General features: G+C 44.3%; 1 protein-coding gene across 4 annotated transcripts in view; it reads left to right on the plus strand.

Annotated features, from left to right (window-relative positions):
• UIMC1 (ubiquitin interaction motif containing 1) overlaps positions 1–17,410 on the plus strand; it is a 219,413-nt gene that overhangs the window by 33,357 nt on the left and 168,646 nt on the right. For all 4 annotated transcript variants that reach the window (XR_011320708.1, XM_069764179.1, XM_069764180.1 and 1 more), the window contains exons 3-5: positions 8,144–8,228; positions 9,279–9,406; positions 11,609–12,835. Coding sequence is in view for 3 of the 4 variants with exons in the window: in XM_069764179.1 (XP_069620280.1) it covers positions 8,144–8,228; positions 9,279–9,406; positions 11,609–12,835 (1,440 nt within the window). In the remaining variant the exon portion in view is untranslated. The remainder of the gene's footprint in view (positions 1–8,143; positions 8,229–9,278; positions 9,407–11,608; positions 12,836–17,410) is intronic.

The raw sequence follows: 17,410 nt of genomic DNA on the forward strand, positions 1-17,410 counted from the left end.
GATGCTACACCGTTGGCTAAAAATAAGCCCCAGTTTTGGACACTGCTGCTGACCATGCGCATGGCGCCAGCCCATCAGGAAGATTGTTGTTTTCTGGTGTTGCATAATTTGCATGATGATATTGTGCTGGGTTTTCCATGGTTGCAGCTACATAATCCGGTGTTAGATTGGAAATCCATGTCTGTGACTAGTTGGGGTTGTCAGGGGGTTCATGATAAGGTTCCTTTGATGTCAATTTCCTCTTCCCCCTCTTCTGAAATTTCTGAAATTCCTGAGTTTTTGTCAGACTTCCAGGATGTATTCGATGAGCCCAAATCTAGTTCCCTTCCACCGCATAGGGACTGTGATTGTGCTATTGACTTGATTCCAGGTTGTAAATTCCCTAAGGGCCGACTTTTCAACCTGTTTGTGCCTGAACATACCGCCATGCGGAGCTATATTAAGGAGTCTTTGGAGAAAGGACATATTCGGCCATCTTCTTCACCGTTGGGAGCGGGGTTCTTTTTTGTTGCCAAGAAGGATGGCTCCTTGAGACCCTGTATTGATTATCGCCTCTTGAATAAGATCACGGTCAAATTTCAATATCCTTTGCCTTTGCTTACTGATTTGTTTGCTAGGATTAAGGGGGCTAGCTGGTTTACTAAGATTGACCTTCGAGGGGCATATAATCTTATTCGTATTAAGCAGGGTGACGAATGGAAAACTGCATTTAATACGCCCGAAGGACATTTTGAATACCTTGTGATGCCATTCGGACTCTCTAATGCCCCATCTGTGTTCCAATCCTTCATGCATGATATCTTTCGGAGTTATCTTGATAAATTCATGGTTGTATATTTGGATGATATTTTGATTTTTTCCAATGATTGGGAGTCTCATGTGAAACAGGTCAGGATGGTATTTCAGATCCTCCGTAATAATGCTTTATATGTGAAGGGGTCAAAATGCCTCTTTGGAGTGCAGAAGGTTTCTTTTTTGGGTTTCATTTTTTTCTCCCTCATCTATAGAAATGGATCCGGTTAAGGTTCAGGCCATTCATGATTGGATTCGGCCTACATCTGTGAAGAGCCTTCAGAAATTCTTGGGCTTTGCTAATTTTTATCGTCGTTTCATTGCCAACTTCTCCAGTGTGGTTAAACCTCTGACCGCTTTTGACGAAGAAAGGCGCTGATGTGACGAATTGGTCCTCCGCGGCTGTCTCTGCCTTTCAGGAGCTTAAACGCAGATTTACTTCTGCCCCTGTGTTGCGTCAGCCAGATATTTCTCTTCCATTTCAGGTTGAGGTTGACGCGTCTGAGATTGGGGCAGGAGCCGTTTTGTCTCAGAGGAATTCTGATGGTTCCTTGAGGAAACAGTGTGCCTTCTTTTCCCAAAAGTTTTCGCCTGCGGAACGCAATTATCATGTCGGCAATCGGGAGTTGTTGGCCATGAAGTGGGCATTTGAGGAGTGGCGACATTGGCTTGAGGGGGCCAAGCACCGTATTGTGGTCCTGACCGATCATTTGAATCTGATTTACCTCGAGTCTGCCAAACTGCTGAATCCTAGACAGGCTCGATGGTCCCTGTTTTTCTCCCGTTTTGATTTTGTGGTCTCGTACATTCCTGGTACTAAGAATGTTAAGGCGGATGCCCTCTCTAGGAGTTTTTTTTCCTGATTCCCCTGGGGTTCTTGAGCCGGTCGGCATTTTGAAGGAAGGGGTGATTCTTTCTGCCATCTCCCCTGATTTGCGACGGGTTCTTCAGGAATTTCAGGCTAATAAACCTGACCGCTGTCCTGTGGGGAAACTGTTTGTTCCTGATAGATGGGCTAGTAAAGTGATTTCTGAGGTTCATTGTTCTGTGTTGGCTGGCCATCCTGGGATTTTTGGTACCAGAGATTTGGTTGGTAGGTCCTTTTGGTGGCCTTTGTCGCGGGATGTACGTTCTTTTGTGCAGTCCGGTGGGATTTGTGCGCGGGCTTAGCCTTGCTGTTCCTGCGCTAGTAGGTTGCTTTTGGCATTACCGGTCCCCGAGAGACCCTGGACACATTTCTATGGATTTTATTTCCGATCTTCCGGTTTCCCAAAAAATGTCGGTTATCTGGGTTGTCTGTGACCGATTTTCTAAGATGGTTCATTTGGTGCCTTTGCCTAAATTGCCTTCTTCTTCTGATTTGGTTCCGTTGTTTTTTCAGCATGTGGTACGTTTGCATGGTATTCCGGAGAATATTGTCCGACAGAGGTTCCCAGTTTGTTTCTAGGTTTTGGCGGGCCTTTTGTGCCAAGCTGGGCATTGATTTGTCTTTTTCTTCTGCATTTCATCCTCAGACAAATGGCCAGACTGAGCGAACTAATCAGACCTTGGAGACCTATTTGAGATGCTTTGTGTCTGCTGATCAGGATGATTGGGTGGCTTTTTTGCCATTGGCCGAGTTTGCCCTTAATAATCGGGCTAGTTCGGCTACTTTGGTTTCGCCTTTTTTTTGTAATTTTGGTTTTCATCCTCGTTTTTCTTCTGGGCAGGTTGAGCCTTCTGACCTTCCTGGTGTGGATTCTGTGGTCGACAGGTTGCAGCAGATTTGGGCTCATGTGGTGGACAATTTGGTGTTGTCTCAGGAGGAGGCTCAACGTTTTGCTAACCGTCGTCGGTGTGTTGGTTCCCGGCTTCGGGTTGGGGGATCTGGTTTGGTTATCTTCCCGTCATGTTCCTATGAAGGTTTCTTCCCCTAAGTTTAAGCCTCGATTTATTGGTCCTTATAGGATTTCTGAGATTATTAATCCGGTGTCCTTTCGCCTGGCGCTTCCGGCCTCTTTTGCTATTCATAATGTCTTCCATAGATCTTTGTTGCGGAAATATGTGGAGCCCCCTGTTCCCTCTGTTGATCCTCCGACCCCTGTGTTGGTTGATGGGGAGTTGGAATATGTGGTCGAGAAGATTTTGGATTCTCGTTTTTCGAGGCGGAGGCTTCAGTACCTTGTCAAATGGAAGGGTTATGGCCAGGAGGATAATTCTTGGGTTTCTGCCTCTGATGTCCATGCCGCTGATTTGGTTCGTACCTTTCATCGGGCTCATCCTGATCGGCCTTGGGGCTCTGGTGAGGGTTCGGTGACCCCTCCTCAAGGGGGGGATACTGTTGTGATTTCAGCTTTTGGGCTCCCTCCGGTGGTTGTAGAGGGTAATGCAGTTGTGACTGGACTGCAGGATTGGACAGGTGTATCTACTAATTGCAAAACTGACTGGGGTATATAACCTTGCAGGACTCTTCAGTCCCTGCCAGTTGTCCATTGTTTTTGAAGGATTCACTTCCCTGCTGGTCTCTCTAGTTTGCTGTGCTTTTCTACAAAGATAAGTCCTGGCTTTGTTTTTGCTGTCCACCTGCTGTGGACATTACAGTTTTGTGCATATTCATGTTTTTGTCTTGTTCAGCTTTGTCTGTGAAGGATTTTTTGCAGCTAAGCTGTGTCTCTGGAGATGCAGATATAACCCCCATGTCTTTAGTCAGATGTGGTGTTTTGTATTTTCTGTGGTGGATATTTTCTAGTGTTTTTATACTGACCGCATAGTACTCTGTTCTATTCTTTCTTTTTAGCTAGTATGGCCTCCTATGCTAAAATCTGATTTCATATCTGCGTGTGTTCTTTCCCTCCACTCTCACCGTCAGTATTTGTGGGGGGCTATCTATCCTTTGGGGATTTTCTCTGAGGCAAGATAGGTTTCCTGTTTGTCTTTAGGGGTAGTTAATTCTTAGGCTGTGTCGAGGGGTCTAGGGAGCGTTGGGTACCCCCCACGGCTGCTTCTAGTTGCGCTGCTAGGTTCAGGGTTTGCGGTCAGTACAGGGATCACCTTCTCCAGAGTCCGTCTCCTGCTGCTTCAAGGCCACCAGATCATAACAGTCTCCAGACTCTTATGTCTGTCACATGTGCTCAATGTGATTCTGCTCTCATCCGTGAAGAGCACAGGATGCCATTGTCGAATCTGCCAACGATGATGTTCTCTGGCAAATGCTGATCACCCTGCAGTGTTGGGCTGGAAGCACAACACCCACTAGTGAACATCGAGCACTCGTACCACCCTTATGGAGTCTGTTTCTGAGCAGACACATGGATGTTATTGGCTTGCTGGAGGTAATCATGCAGGGCTCTAGCACTGCTTCTCCTGTTCCTTTTTGCAAAAAGGAGGAGATAGCGGTCCTGCTGCCAGGTTGTTGCCCTCATACGGCCCCATCCACGTCTGCTGTTGCACTGGCCTGTCTCCTGGTGTCTGCTCCATGCTTTGGACACTGAGCTAACACACAGCTACCCTTCTTGCCACAGCTTGCATTGATGTGCCATCCTGGATGAGCTTCACTACCTGAGCAACTTCTGTGGATTGTAGACACCGCCTTATGCTACTGTACCACTGGGGATGACAGCATTTACACTACTGAGCATCATTTCCTTGTCTTGAGGCATTTCCACTGAAGTTGGATCAGCTTGTAATTTTATTTCCCACTTTGATTTTGAGTATCATTCCAAATTAAGACCTCCATGGGATATTAATTTTGATTTACATTGATCATTTTTATGTTTCCTCTATCTCGACACATTCCACTGTGTAATGAATTAAGATTTGCAACTGGAATATTTCATTCAGTGATATCTAGGATGTGGTATTTTAGTGTTCCCTTTATTTTTTTTTTTGAGCAGTGTATAATCCTGCCCCTCACCACTGATTGGCGGCTTTCTGCCTATGCACAGTGTACACAGAAAGCTGTCAATCAGTAGTGTGGGTGGGGCTTTACAGTCAAATGGTAGATTAGATCTGCAGCAGGTAAATCAGAGATTATCAAAACTGAAGTAAACCGCTCAGTAAGTGATATCTTTCTAGAATCAGGATCTCTGCCCCTACATCATGTTTCTCTCAGATGGGTAAGTAAAAGCCAGCTGACAGATTCCCTTTAAAGGAATAGTTCAGGACTTAAGAAAAATGTATTTCTTGTCATTCCAATGGCAAAACTACAGCAGGCACTGTACATCTGCAGTGATGCCCGCACGTCAGATAAGAGACCGCTGAGGCCAGTTATTGGCTGCAGTGGGCAGATATACAGGTGTAGTAAAAAACCTCATAGAAAATTCTTTCAAATTTATTACAGAGTAGCTGAAGAGCCCGGCGTTGCCTGGGCATAGTAAATATCTGTGGTTAGTTATAGCACCTCACTTCTCTTATTTTCCCATCACGCCTCTCATTTTCCCAATCACATCTTTCATTTTCCCCCTCACATCTCTCATTTTCTCCCTCACACCTCTCATTTTCTCCCTCACTCCTCTCATTCCCCCCTAACACTTGTCATTTCAACCTCACATCTGTCATTTTCTGATCACTCCACTATTTTTCCTCACTCCTCTCATTTTGCACTCACACCTTTTCATTTTCACCTCACACCTCTCATTTTCACCTCATCACCTCAGTATATACATGTTTGTCATCTCCCTTATATATAGTATACATCTGTAGGTCATCTCCTGTATATAGTATATACCTGTATGTAATCTCCCCTGTATATAGTATATACCTGCTGTGTCATCTCCCCTATATATAGTATATACCTGAATGTCATCTCCTTCTGTATATAGTATATACCTGTATGTCATCTCCTCCTGTATATACCTGTGTCATCTCCCCTGTATATAGTATATATCTGTGTGTCATCTCCTCCTCTATATAGTATATACCTGTAGGTCATCTGCTCCTGTATATAGTATATACCTGTGTGTCATCTCCTCCTGTATATAGTATATACCTGTATGTCATCTCCTCCTGTATATATATGTACCTGTATGTCATCTCCTCCTCTATATAGTATATACCTGTGTGTCATCTCTCCTGTATATAGTATATACCTGTGTGTCATCTCCTCCTGTATTAGACCTCGTTCACACGTTATTTGCTCAGTATTTTTACCTCAGTATTTGTAAGCTAAATTGGCAGCCTGATAAATCCCCAGCCAACAGGAAGCCCTCCCCCTGGCAGTATATATTAGCTCACACATACACATAATAGACAGGTCATGTGACTGACAGCTGCCGTATTTCCTATATGGTACATTTGTTGTAGTTTGTCTGCTTATTAATCAGATTTTTATTTTTGAAAGATAATACCAGACTTGTGTGTGTTTTAGGGTGAGTTTCGTTTGTCAAGTTGTGTGTGTTGAGTTGCGTGTGGCGACATGCATGTAGCGACTTTTGTGAGATGAGTTTTGCGTGGCGACATGCGTGCAGCAACTTTTTGTGTCGAGTTGCATGTGACAGGTTAGTGTAGCAAGTTGTGTGCAGCAAGTTTTGCGCATGGCGAGTTTTGCGCGTGGCGAGTTTTATGTGTGGTGCCTTTTGAGTATGTGCAAGTTTTGTATGAGGCAACTTTTGCATGTGTTGCAACTTTTGTGCATGTGGCATTATTTCCGCGTGTGCAAGTTTTGCGTGTGGCTAGTTTTCCATGAGGTGAGTTTTGCACTTGTGGCGAGTTTTGCAAGAGCCTAGTTTTTGCATGTGGCGAGTTCTGCGCGTGACGAGTTTTGAGCGGCGACTTTTGTGTTTTGACTTTTATGTGGCGAGGTTGGTGTATTTGTGGTGAAATGTGTGCTGAGGGTAATATGTGTTCAAGCACGTGGTAGTGTGTGGCGCATTTTGTGTGTGTGTTCATATCCCCGTGTGTGGTGAGTATCCCATGTCGGGGCCCCACCTTAGCAACTGTACGGTATATACTCTTTGGCGCCATCGCTCTCATTCTTTAAGTCCCCCTTGTTCACATCTGGCAGCTGTCAATTTGCCTCCAACACTTTTCCTTTCATTTTTTCCCATTATGTAGATAAGGGCAAAATTGTTTGGTGAATTGGAAAGCGCGGGGTTAAAATTTCACCTCACAACATAGCCTATGACGCTCTCGGGGTCCAGACGTGTGACTGTGCAAAATTTTGTGGCTGTAGCTGCGACGCCTCCAACACCTTTCCTTTCACTTTTTTCCCCATTATGTAGATGGGGGCAAAATTGTTTGGTGAATTGGAAAGCGCGGGGTTAAAATTTCACCTCACAACATAGCCTATGACGCTCTCGGGGTCCAGACGTGTGACTGTGCAAAATTTTGTGGCTGTAACTGCGACGCCTGCAACACTTTTCCTTTCACTTTTTCCCCATTATGTAGATGGGGGCAAAATTGTTTGGTGAATTGGAACGCGCGGGGTTAAAATTTCACCTCACAACGTAGCCTATGACGCTCTCAGGGTCCCGACGTGTGACTGTGCAAAATTTTGTTTCTGTAGCTGCGACGCCTCCAACACTTTTCCTTTCACTTTTTTCCCCATTATGTAGATAGGAGCAAAATTGTTTGGTGAATTGGAACGCGCGGGGTTAAAATTTCGCCTCACAATATAGCCTATGACGCTCTCGGGGTCCAGACGTGTGACTGTGCAAAATTCTGTTTCTGTAGCTGCGACGGTGCAGATGCCAATCCCGGACACACACACACACACACACACACACACACACACACACACACACACACACACACACACACACACACACACACACACACACACACACACACACACACACACACACACACACACACACACACACACCTTTATATAGTAGATTGCTTGACCAGCAAGTCGTCATGGGTTTGTTTACCACCATCATGATAATATATATAGGTGTGTGTCATGATGGAGGGTAGTGTTTTTTTTTTCCCCTTTCCCTTAGATAACCCTGATACCATTGCAGAGATAAATGAGTAGATAGAATGAATTTAGAGCATATTATTGGTAATACAGTTACCCTTTAGGTTTTGAGGCAATGGCAGCATATAATGAAAGGCGCCCAACAACATAAATGCTTTCCATATTGTAATCGGCAGTCATTATTCAGGCTGGCTGTGTAATGGCTTTTCAGTTCGGCATACACTACTTTTCTGACTTAGTTGCTTGTTTGCTTTTAGAACTTTGCAAGCTATATGGTTGCCATGGAAACCTAGTGACATATTTAAATATTATTTTCCTGCAATGTATTTTACCTCAGACATGTACTATTCTTTATGACCGCTACAATTCTTCGTAAATAATAGCTTTCTTCACTTTTTGTAGGCTTTTATTCTATTGAAAAGATGTTTTTTTAAATCTTTTTTTTTTCTTAAGGAACTGCAAGAAAGTATGAAACCGAAAAAGAGACGCAAGCCTCCTCTAACCCGAAAACCTTTGCCAGTCAAAAGAAAAATTGCACGTAAGGTTTCAATGATGGCAAATAAGTGTTGGGTAGAATGTCAATCAGTGTTTTATCACCAAAGGCATATCACACACTGGCTGCTGCTGTTTTTCGAGACTCCTATTTCCTTTTCTTTCCATACTTGAGGAGCAATTGACTAAGGCTACTTTCACACTGGTGTTTTTTGCAATACGTCGCAATGCGTCGTTTAGGGGCAAAAATGCATCCTGCAAAGTTGTTTGCAGGATGCGTTTTTGCCCCATAGATTAACATTAGCGACGCATTGCGACGCATTGACATACGTTGCAACCGTCGTGCGATGGTTGCGCCGTGTTGTGGCGGACCGCCAGGAGCAAAAAACGTTACATGTAACATTTTTTGCTGCCGACAGACCGCTTTTTCCTACCGCGCATGCGCGGCCGGATTTCCGCCCTCACCTCCCTACACCAGGAAAATGCATCCGCTGCCTCCGTTGTGCCTCCGTTTCACTGCTAGCGTCGGAACCTCGGCCCGACGCACTGCGACGGGCCGAGTCCGACGCTAGTGTGAAAGTAGCCTTTCCCAGGACCCTGTCTTTTGTATTCAAGCATGTGATGAGTGTGTACAGGTTATAGTGATAGTCAGCTGTGCCACCATCGCCTTTTGTGAATGGTGGATTCTGTGATGTCAGATGTGTATAGTGGTCAGCCTGCCTTTGATGATAATGAGACTTCTTAAAACTATTCATCAGAGGATAGAAAGTTGGAGTGTAAAATAACCAATGAAAAAATTACAACATTTCTCATTTTCTTTTTTTAATTCAGATCATGATGTGAAAGAAAAAATTGCCAAAAATATAAAAAAAAAAGTGTAATACACAAACCTGGTTTAAATAAACAATAGATAATTTCTGATTATACAAACCCTTTAAGAGATCGTTGCCTGATCATCATGGAATAAATCAGGAGGGTCTGGAACGGTCAAGGGTGTTCTTGACCAGACTTTCATTTTCTTTATTTTTTTTCTCTCCCTGAAGTTTTACCGTTTTGACTTTTGATGTGATGTTAGGCTATATATCTTCCATTTTAGAAATGACTGAGGAAGAACAGCTGGCTCTGGCAGTAGAGATGAGTCAGCAGGAGCAAACAAAGCAAGACGAGTACACCCAGGAAGAAGAGGACGAACTAATAAAAAAAGCGATTCAAGAAAGTCTCCATGTAAGAATACGGTGCATAAGTTACACATGCAGTTACTGTTTTGGAAATGTTTCCTTTTTTTTATCTGTTCACTTTTTATTATAGAATGATGATGTTTTAAGATATATACTTGTAGACCTGTTGTTAAAAGGAAGCCGCCTTGTCCAGAAGTGCTTTTTCCCTACAGATACAGGGTTAGTCTACGGGTAGATGGCGTTAAAATCCTGCCTGGCTGCCTTCCTGGAAGAAGCAGATTCTTTCAGCTCCTACATGGCTGCGTGCACAAACCAGTGTACAGACTCGTAGATTTCTTATTGTGTTTGTACACTACTGTGTGCACTCGGTTATGCAGGAGCTCAGCAATTCTGTCTGATGTGCTTTTTTGCGAGATCAGTGGGGTCTCATGACCATGATTTCTGCAACAGCGACACACCTTTAGGCGATTGTTCACAACAAGGCTGATAAGAAGTTAGTAAAGCAGAGTTTATATCAACTTGATGTTGAATTTTAGTGCCAGTACAGCATCGGTTAGGCAAGGGGAGTAAAATGGTCTAAACCCCCCCCCTTCATATCCTAATGTAATTGATGACTTTTGTTTCATTAAATCCTAGTGCCACTACCAGAAAAATTGCCATAAGCAGGCAAAATTGATGCTCAGTGATCACATGTTTTACCCTGCCCTGAGCCTTCCCGTTTAGGTCACTAGGGGTTAAAACTAGACCTGGGGTGGGCTCTATGATTCACATTTGGTGGGAGTGCTCTAAGACCAAGCCATTCTGGGAGAAGGTCTTTGACAGTTATCAACATATCTCGGTAAACAGTGTAGTAAGGCCCCCTCAAATAGCTCTTCTTTCAATTTTACCTCCGCCTTAGGGACTCAGAAACGAGATATTCTACAGTTTTGTCTAACAGTAGCACGAAAGGTAATCCCGCGGTTTTGGAAACTTACAAACCCACCTGACATATTAGACTGGTATAAGGAAATGGTCAATCTGTGTAGAATGGAGGAGCTGTCTGCAACTGCAGTGGAACAAACGTTACCTTCAGAAGGGTTTGGAGTGGATGGATTTTATTTCAGGACTCCCCTGATTTCCATAATTTGTTCCGCTGACTTTTACAGTTACATAGGAATTTGCACATTAATAGACATGATTTTAAGGACCCCTTCTTGTTCCCCCTTTTTGTTTTATTCTTTTTTTTCCCTGTCTTTCTTTCCCTATTCTTCTTATCCTATGTCTTTCTTCTACATAATATAGAGGATATGTTCTTGAATACCTTGTTGGCGTTCGCCATATTGTTACTGTTATTGTCTACCATGGTAAGCTTGACTTAAAAGTTAAAAGTGGTATTCTCATTTTGAATAGTAGATATTTTCTATGATTCTATAAGTTATCATTTTTCATATAATTATTTCTTGTTCATAAAATGTTGAATAAAACAGATTGAACCTAAAACTAGACCTGGAAGGCAGAAGATGTACCACATGCTGTGAGATCGATTTGGCTCACCTGCTGGAAGTGTTTAGCACTTTTCTTCCCATTATTCACTCTTGGTTAACTTACTCTACCCCAATATTTTACAACATATTTGTGGCACAATTTTGTCTTTTTGGTTGACCCTTTCCTCTTCATACGAATAGCATATGTCATAATACATTTGGTGCATTTGAGGGCTCTACTTGGCCACACCTTCTTCTTTTCTGGACACTTCTGCAAACTATCTAGTGAGGCATAAAAAGCCTCATAATCAATGGAAACCCATAATAGATCTGACACACATCATCTCTACCAGTTTGTTTTGAGCAATCTGAGAGTTGGGCCCACTCTGATCTGTACATCTGCCCCAATTCTATGACCGATAAACTGCACCTGCTCACTAGTGAAAGGTGGCAGGAATTGTTTCCGGTGTAACATCTGGACTTCAGGCTGACACAATTTATCAATGTAGATAAATATATAACAAACTATCATGACAAGGGAGAGATTTGTACTGCTGATGTGTATTTATTTACAGAGGATTGTCAATACTAGATTATAATTTAGTGATCCACTGATCGCAAGCATTAATGTTAAAGGTGGTGAGGATATTAAACACAAAGCAACATTTTAGAAGCCTTGTATCTGTTCTTTACAGTGAATAGACGCTTATTGACAAAAGTAGAAAACCCCTTTAACCTGTTTCAGCTAGCATATAGTGATAGAAAATGTTTTGTTTTGTTTCCAGAGCTGCCAAGTTCCCGATTTTCCCATTAGTGCCGCCAGTGAAACTTCTTCTTCAAGTAAAGAAGAACCACATTTATCTCAGGTGTCTAGACATTCCGATGAAGGCTTGGCGAAAAGTCCAGTTGTGCTTTTACAACGTTTAAGTCAAGATATTGTGGACAGCCCCTGTGTTGTGTTGTCTCCAAACTGCAAGGACCCTGTGTCATGCATAGAGTCCCGGCTACAAGTTCCCCTGTCTCCATGTACTAGTGACTTTCTAAAAATGTCCCCTGGTAAAGACACTGCTTTGAGCCCCGTTTTTCTAAATAAGCCTCCATCTGCTGGCAAGGAGAAAAGCCTAAGTGTGCTTCTGCAACGTCTAAGTCAAGATATCGTGGAAAATCCTAGTGTCATTTTGTCTCCTAACGGCAAAGATCCAGTTTCATGCCTAGAAAGATGTCTACAGAGTCCGCCTTCTTCATGTACCGGTAATGACTTTGTAAAACTGTCAAGTTCTAGAGAAGTTACTTTAAGTCCTGTTTTTCCCCAAAAGTTCCCATATTCACACAGACAGATTCCCTGTAGATTATTTCAGGAAAGAAGCCAAAGTGCAGACCGGCAAGTGGATGATCTAGATGTCCAGCACACACACTGTTCAGAGAGTTTGCAGATGGACTCCTCTCCTGTGTTACCTACCTCATCTTCCCAAGGATTTCCGAATAAAGACTCTGTGAGCTCGCCTTTAACCAAAGAGCGAGCCTGTGAGGATAATGTGTCTATAGGTAGCACTGAAGACTTTGACTGTAGGTCAGACAAATGTAATCAAAGTGGGGGCACGGTTCACTATTACTGGGGTGTTCCTTTCTGTCCGAAGGGTGTGGATCCTAGTGAGTACACTAAAGTCATACTCTGCCAACTTGAGGTGTATCAGAAAAGCTTGAAAAATGCTCAGAGACAGCTTCTGCATAAGATGGATTATGGGCCACCAATCCATCTTGTAGCCTCAAGTCAAGAGAATTCTAAAGAGGACCCTCAAAGCAACATTAGCCAAGAAGAAACTCAAGACAGTATAGCTGAAGATGACACACAAAAGCTTGAAGAAGCTGAGCCAGAGCAAAATGATAATTCTGACAGTCAAGACGTGCAGCCTATGTCAAGCAAGAGGCAGAAGACGTTTCAGAGTCCGATGCAGGCGGTCCTGGAGAATGACCATTGCTCTTCATCTCCAAATGCTAAACATAACTCAAAGGTAGGAGGTCTAGATCTTGTATTTTACTCTGTTGTAATCATCTCATTGTTAATTACATTTTTAGTGAGGGGTGATGGTACTTTATCTTCTGGTTCCCATCCTTCGTGCAACAGCAGATTGCCCTTGTGCAATTTTGATTAAATATTTGACCCTTTTTTATCATTCAAAACCAGGATCTTGAGAAGGAATCCTTTTTTGCATCTTTACATTTCTTATTTTGGAAATCTAATCCTTATCGTTAGTGTTCTGGGGAAGATTTAGTTTAACTTGTATTTTACGTCAATTAACCTTTACTCATTTTAATCATACAAGTTAATTGGGGCTGGCCTAATCCCTGATTGTCAGCTATCTCTGTAGTACAGTCGTAGGAAAGGATTACAATTAGAGAGTAGGACTTTAAGCATAGAAAGGAAACATGTGGGCTTAATAACAATGGCAACCTACAAGCAGCATGTTATAGAGCAGGAGAAGCTGAGCAGATTGATCTGTAGGTTTAAGATTCAGTATATCTTGTGTTTACTGTCTTGAAGGGACCTTTGTATTTTTATTGAACATGGTATGAATGGCCTGCAAATAGGTAACTATTGGGCTACTTTCACACTAGCGTTGTTTGCTGTACGTCACAATGCGTCGTTTTCGAGAAAAAAACACATCCTGCAAATGTGCCCGCAGGATGCGTTTTTTCTCCATAGACTTGCATTAGTGACGCATTACGACGTATTGCCACACGTCGCATCCGTCGTGTTGTGGCGGACCGTCGGCACAAAAAAAAGTTACATGTAACTTTTTTTGTGTGTCGAGTCAGCCATTTCCGACCGCGCATGCGTGGCCGGAACTCCGCCCCCTCCTCCCCGGACCTTACAATGGGGCAGCGGATGCGTTGTAAAGCTGCATCCGCTGCCCCCGTTGTTCTTTTTGTTCGCAGTTTGCGTCGGTACGTCGGGCCAACGCATGGCGACGGTCCCGTACCGACGCTAGTGTGAAAGTAGCCTTAGGGTTGATTATTATTATTATTATAGCGCCATTTATTCCATGGTGCTTTACATGTGAGGAGGGGTATATATAATAAAAACAAGTACAATAATCTTGAACAATACAAGTCACAGCTGGTACAGGAGGAGAGAGGACCCTGCCTGCGAGGGCTCACAATCTACAAGGGATGGTTGAGGATACAGTAGGTGAGGATAGAGCTGGTCGTGCAGTGGTTTGGTCGATCGATGGTTACTGCAGGTTGTAGGCTTGCCGGAAGAGGTAGGTCTTCAGGTTCTTTTTGAAGGTTTCGGTGGTAGGCGAGAGTCTGATATGTTGTGGTAGAGAGTTTTAGAGTAGGGGTGATGCGGTTGATTGAATAGCTTCGGATAAGAGCTTATCCGAATAGCTGTAGCACTTATCGAATAGCTGCGTCGGTGACCCGGATACCTGGAGCACTCCCGATAATCAGCAGTTCGGCGCCGCAGCTGCACGTATCACGACTGTGTGACCGTCACAACGCATGCATGGAGAGCCTGCAGTGCCATAAAGTGAGAGGTTATTAAACCCTCAGTGATAATACTGCAGGAGCCATTGTCTCCTGTCAGTGTGTCACAGGAGGCGTATAGAGTGGTCACACCTCCCGATGTGACAGCTTTATTGGGGAGATCATCGTGGGACACTCTTTATTACTGCGTCAGACCAGGGAGTATTTGTGTTGGTTTACTATTTTTTCTTTTTTGCAGGCGATCGAGGGCGTCGCATGGATTGGCAGAAAAATAAAAATGGCAAGACTGTTTGGTGTTTTATTTTATTAAAATATTTCTACCTGTCTTTTTAATTAACCCATTAACAACTAAAGGATTAGTAATGGATTTGTGCCTTATTGACGCCTCTCTATTACTAAGCCGGCTTGATGTCACCTTACAATTCAAAGGTGACATCAACCCCCTATAACCCCATATGCCACCGCTACAGGGCAGTGGGAAGAGAGAGGCTAAGTGCCGGAATTGGCGGCGCATCTTTCTGGGGCAGCTGCGAGCTGGTGTGTGTGTGTGGGGGAGGGGGCAATATCCATGGTTCCTTCCTAGGCTATGAATATCAGCCTGCAGCTGTCTGCATAGCCTTTTCTGCCTATTAATTATAGGGGGACCCCACATTGTTTTTTTTTTTTTTTTTAGGGGAGGGGGTGTCCCCCATATTTTAATAGCCAGTAAAGGCTAAATATACAGCTGTGAGCTGATATTCATAGCCTGGGAAGATCCATGGGTAGTACCCCCTTCCCAGGCTATAAACATCGGTCCTTAGTTGCTGGCTTTCCCTCTCTGGCGCAGAAAATTGCGCGGAAGCCCACGACATTTCTTTTTTCAATTCCCGGCAGCTGCCTGCACTTGGGACCGAGCGTGCAGCTTCGCCCCACCCGTGGCTACGATCGCTCTGATTGGCTGTTTCACTTTCAACAGCCAATCAGATCAATTTGTAATATTTCACCTATGAAAAGTGATGAAACATTACAATCCAGCCATGGCTGGAAACCCTGATCTGCCCCGCCACCGATCTCCTCCCCAGTCCTCCCTCCTGTCCTGTACTGTGCTCCCCTCCGTCCTCCTGTCCGCTCCCCCCGTGCTCCGATCCCACCCCCTCATACTTACCGAGCCTCCCGGTGTCCGTCCGTCTTCTCCATGGGCACCGCCATCTTCCAAAATGGCGGGCGCATGCGCAGTGCGCCCCCCGTATCTGCTGGCCAGAAGATTCATTCCAGGTACAGTTTGATCACTGTGATAAAACCTATCGTGATCAAAATAAAAAAAAATAGTAAATGAACCCCCCCTTTATCACCCCATAGGTAGGGACAATAATAAAAAAGAAAATATATTTACTTTTATTTTTCCACTAGGGTTAGGGTTAGAATTAGGGTTAGAACTAGGGTTAGAATTAGGCTATGTGCACACGGTGCGGATCCGCAGCGGATTGGCTGCTGCGGATTCGTAGCAGTTTTCCATCAGGTTAACAGTACCATGTAAACCTATAGAAAACCAAATCCGCCATGCCCATGGTGCGGAAAAAAACGCGCGGAAACGCTGCGTTGTATTTTCCGCAGCATTTCAATTCTTTGTGCGGATTCCACAGCGTTTTACACCTGTTCCTCAATAGGAATCCGCAGGTGAAATCCGCACAAAAAACACCGGAAATCCGCGGTAAATCCGCAGGTAAAATGCAGTGCCTTTTACCTGCAGATTTTTAAAAAATAGGGCGGAAAAATCTCACACGAATCCGCAACGTGGGCACATAGCCTTAGGGTTGGAATTAGGGCTAGGGCTGGAAATAGGGTTAAGATTAGGCTTGTGGTTTGGGTTAGGGGTGTGTTGGGGTTAGGGTTGGGGTTAGGGTTAGCGTTGGGGTTAGGGTTGTGGTTAGGGGTGTGTTTGGGTTAGGGTTGTGGTTAGGGGTGTGTTTGGGTTAGGGTTGGGATTAGGGTTAGGGGTGTGTTGGGGTTAGTGTTGGAGTTAGAATTGAGGGGTTTCCACTGTTTAGGCACAAAAGGGGTCTCCAAACGCAACATGGCGCCACCATTGATTCCAGTCAATCTTGCATTCAAAAAGTAAAATGGTGCTCCCTCCCTTCCGAGCCCCGACGTGCGCCCAAACAGTAGTTTACCCCCACATATTGGGTACCAACATACTCAGGACAAACTGGGCAACAATTATCGGCGTCCAATTTCTCCTGTTACCCTTGTGAAAATAAAACATTGCTTGCTCAAACATAATTTTTAACCCCTTTCTGACATCGGACGTACTATCCCGTCCATGTGGGGTGGGCCCCTATGACCATGGACGGGATAGTACGTCCAGCGCGATCGGCGGCGCTCACGGGGGGAGCGCCGCCGATCGCGGCCGGGTGTCAGCTGCCTATCGCAGCTGACATCCGGCACTATGTGCCAGGAGCGGTCACGGACCGCCCCCGGCACATTAACCCCTGGCACACCGCGATCAAAGATGATCGCGATATGCCGGCGCTGCAGGGAAGCATCGCGCAGGGAGGGGGCTCCCTGAGCCCCCGCAGCAACGCGATGTGATCGCGTTGCTGCGAGGGTCTTGCCTCCCTCCCTCCCTGCTCCAGGCCCGGATCCAAGATGGCCGCGGATCCGGGTCCTGCAGGGAGGGAGGTGGCTTCACAGAGCCTGCTCAGAGCAGGCACTATGAAGCCTGCAGTGCTGCAAGTCAGATCGGTGATCTGACAGAGTGCTGTGCAAGCTGTCAGATCACCGATCTGTGATGTCCCCCCTGGGACAAAATAAAAAAGTAAAAAAAAAAAAATTTCAAATGTGTAAAAAAAATAAAATAAAAAAAAATATTCCAAAATAATGAATAAAATAAATATTATTCCCATAAATACATTTCTTTATCTAAATAATAAAAAAAAAAACAATAAAAGTACACATATTTAGTATCGCCGCGTCCGTAACGGCCCGACCTATAAAACTGGCCCTCTAGTTAATCCCTTCAGTAAACACCGTAAGAAAAAAAAAAAAAAGAGGCAAAAAACAACGCTTTATTATCATACCGCCGAACAAAAAGTGGAATAACACGCGATCAAAAAGACAGA

This window comes from Ranitomeya imitator, chromosome 4 (assembly GCF_032444005.1).
Source record: "Ranitomeya imitator isolate aRanImi1 chromosome 4, aRanImi1.pri, whole genome shotgun sequence".
Lineage (NCBI taxonomy): Eukaryota > Metazoa > Chordata > Amphibia > Anura > Dendrobatidae > Ranitomeya > Ranitomeya imitator.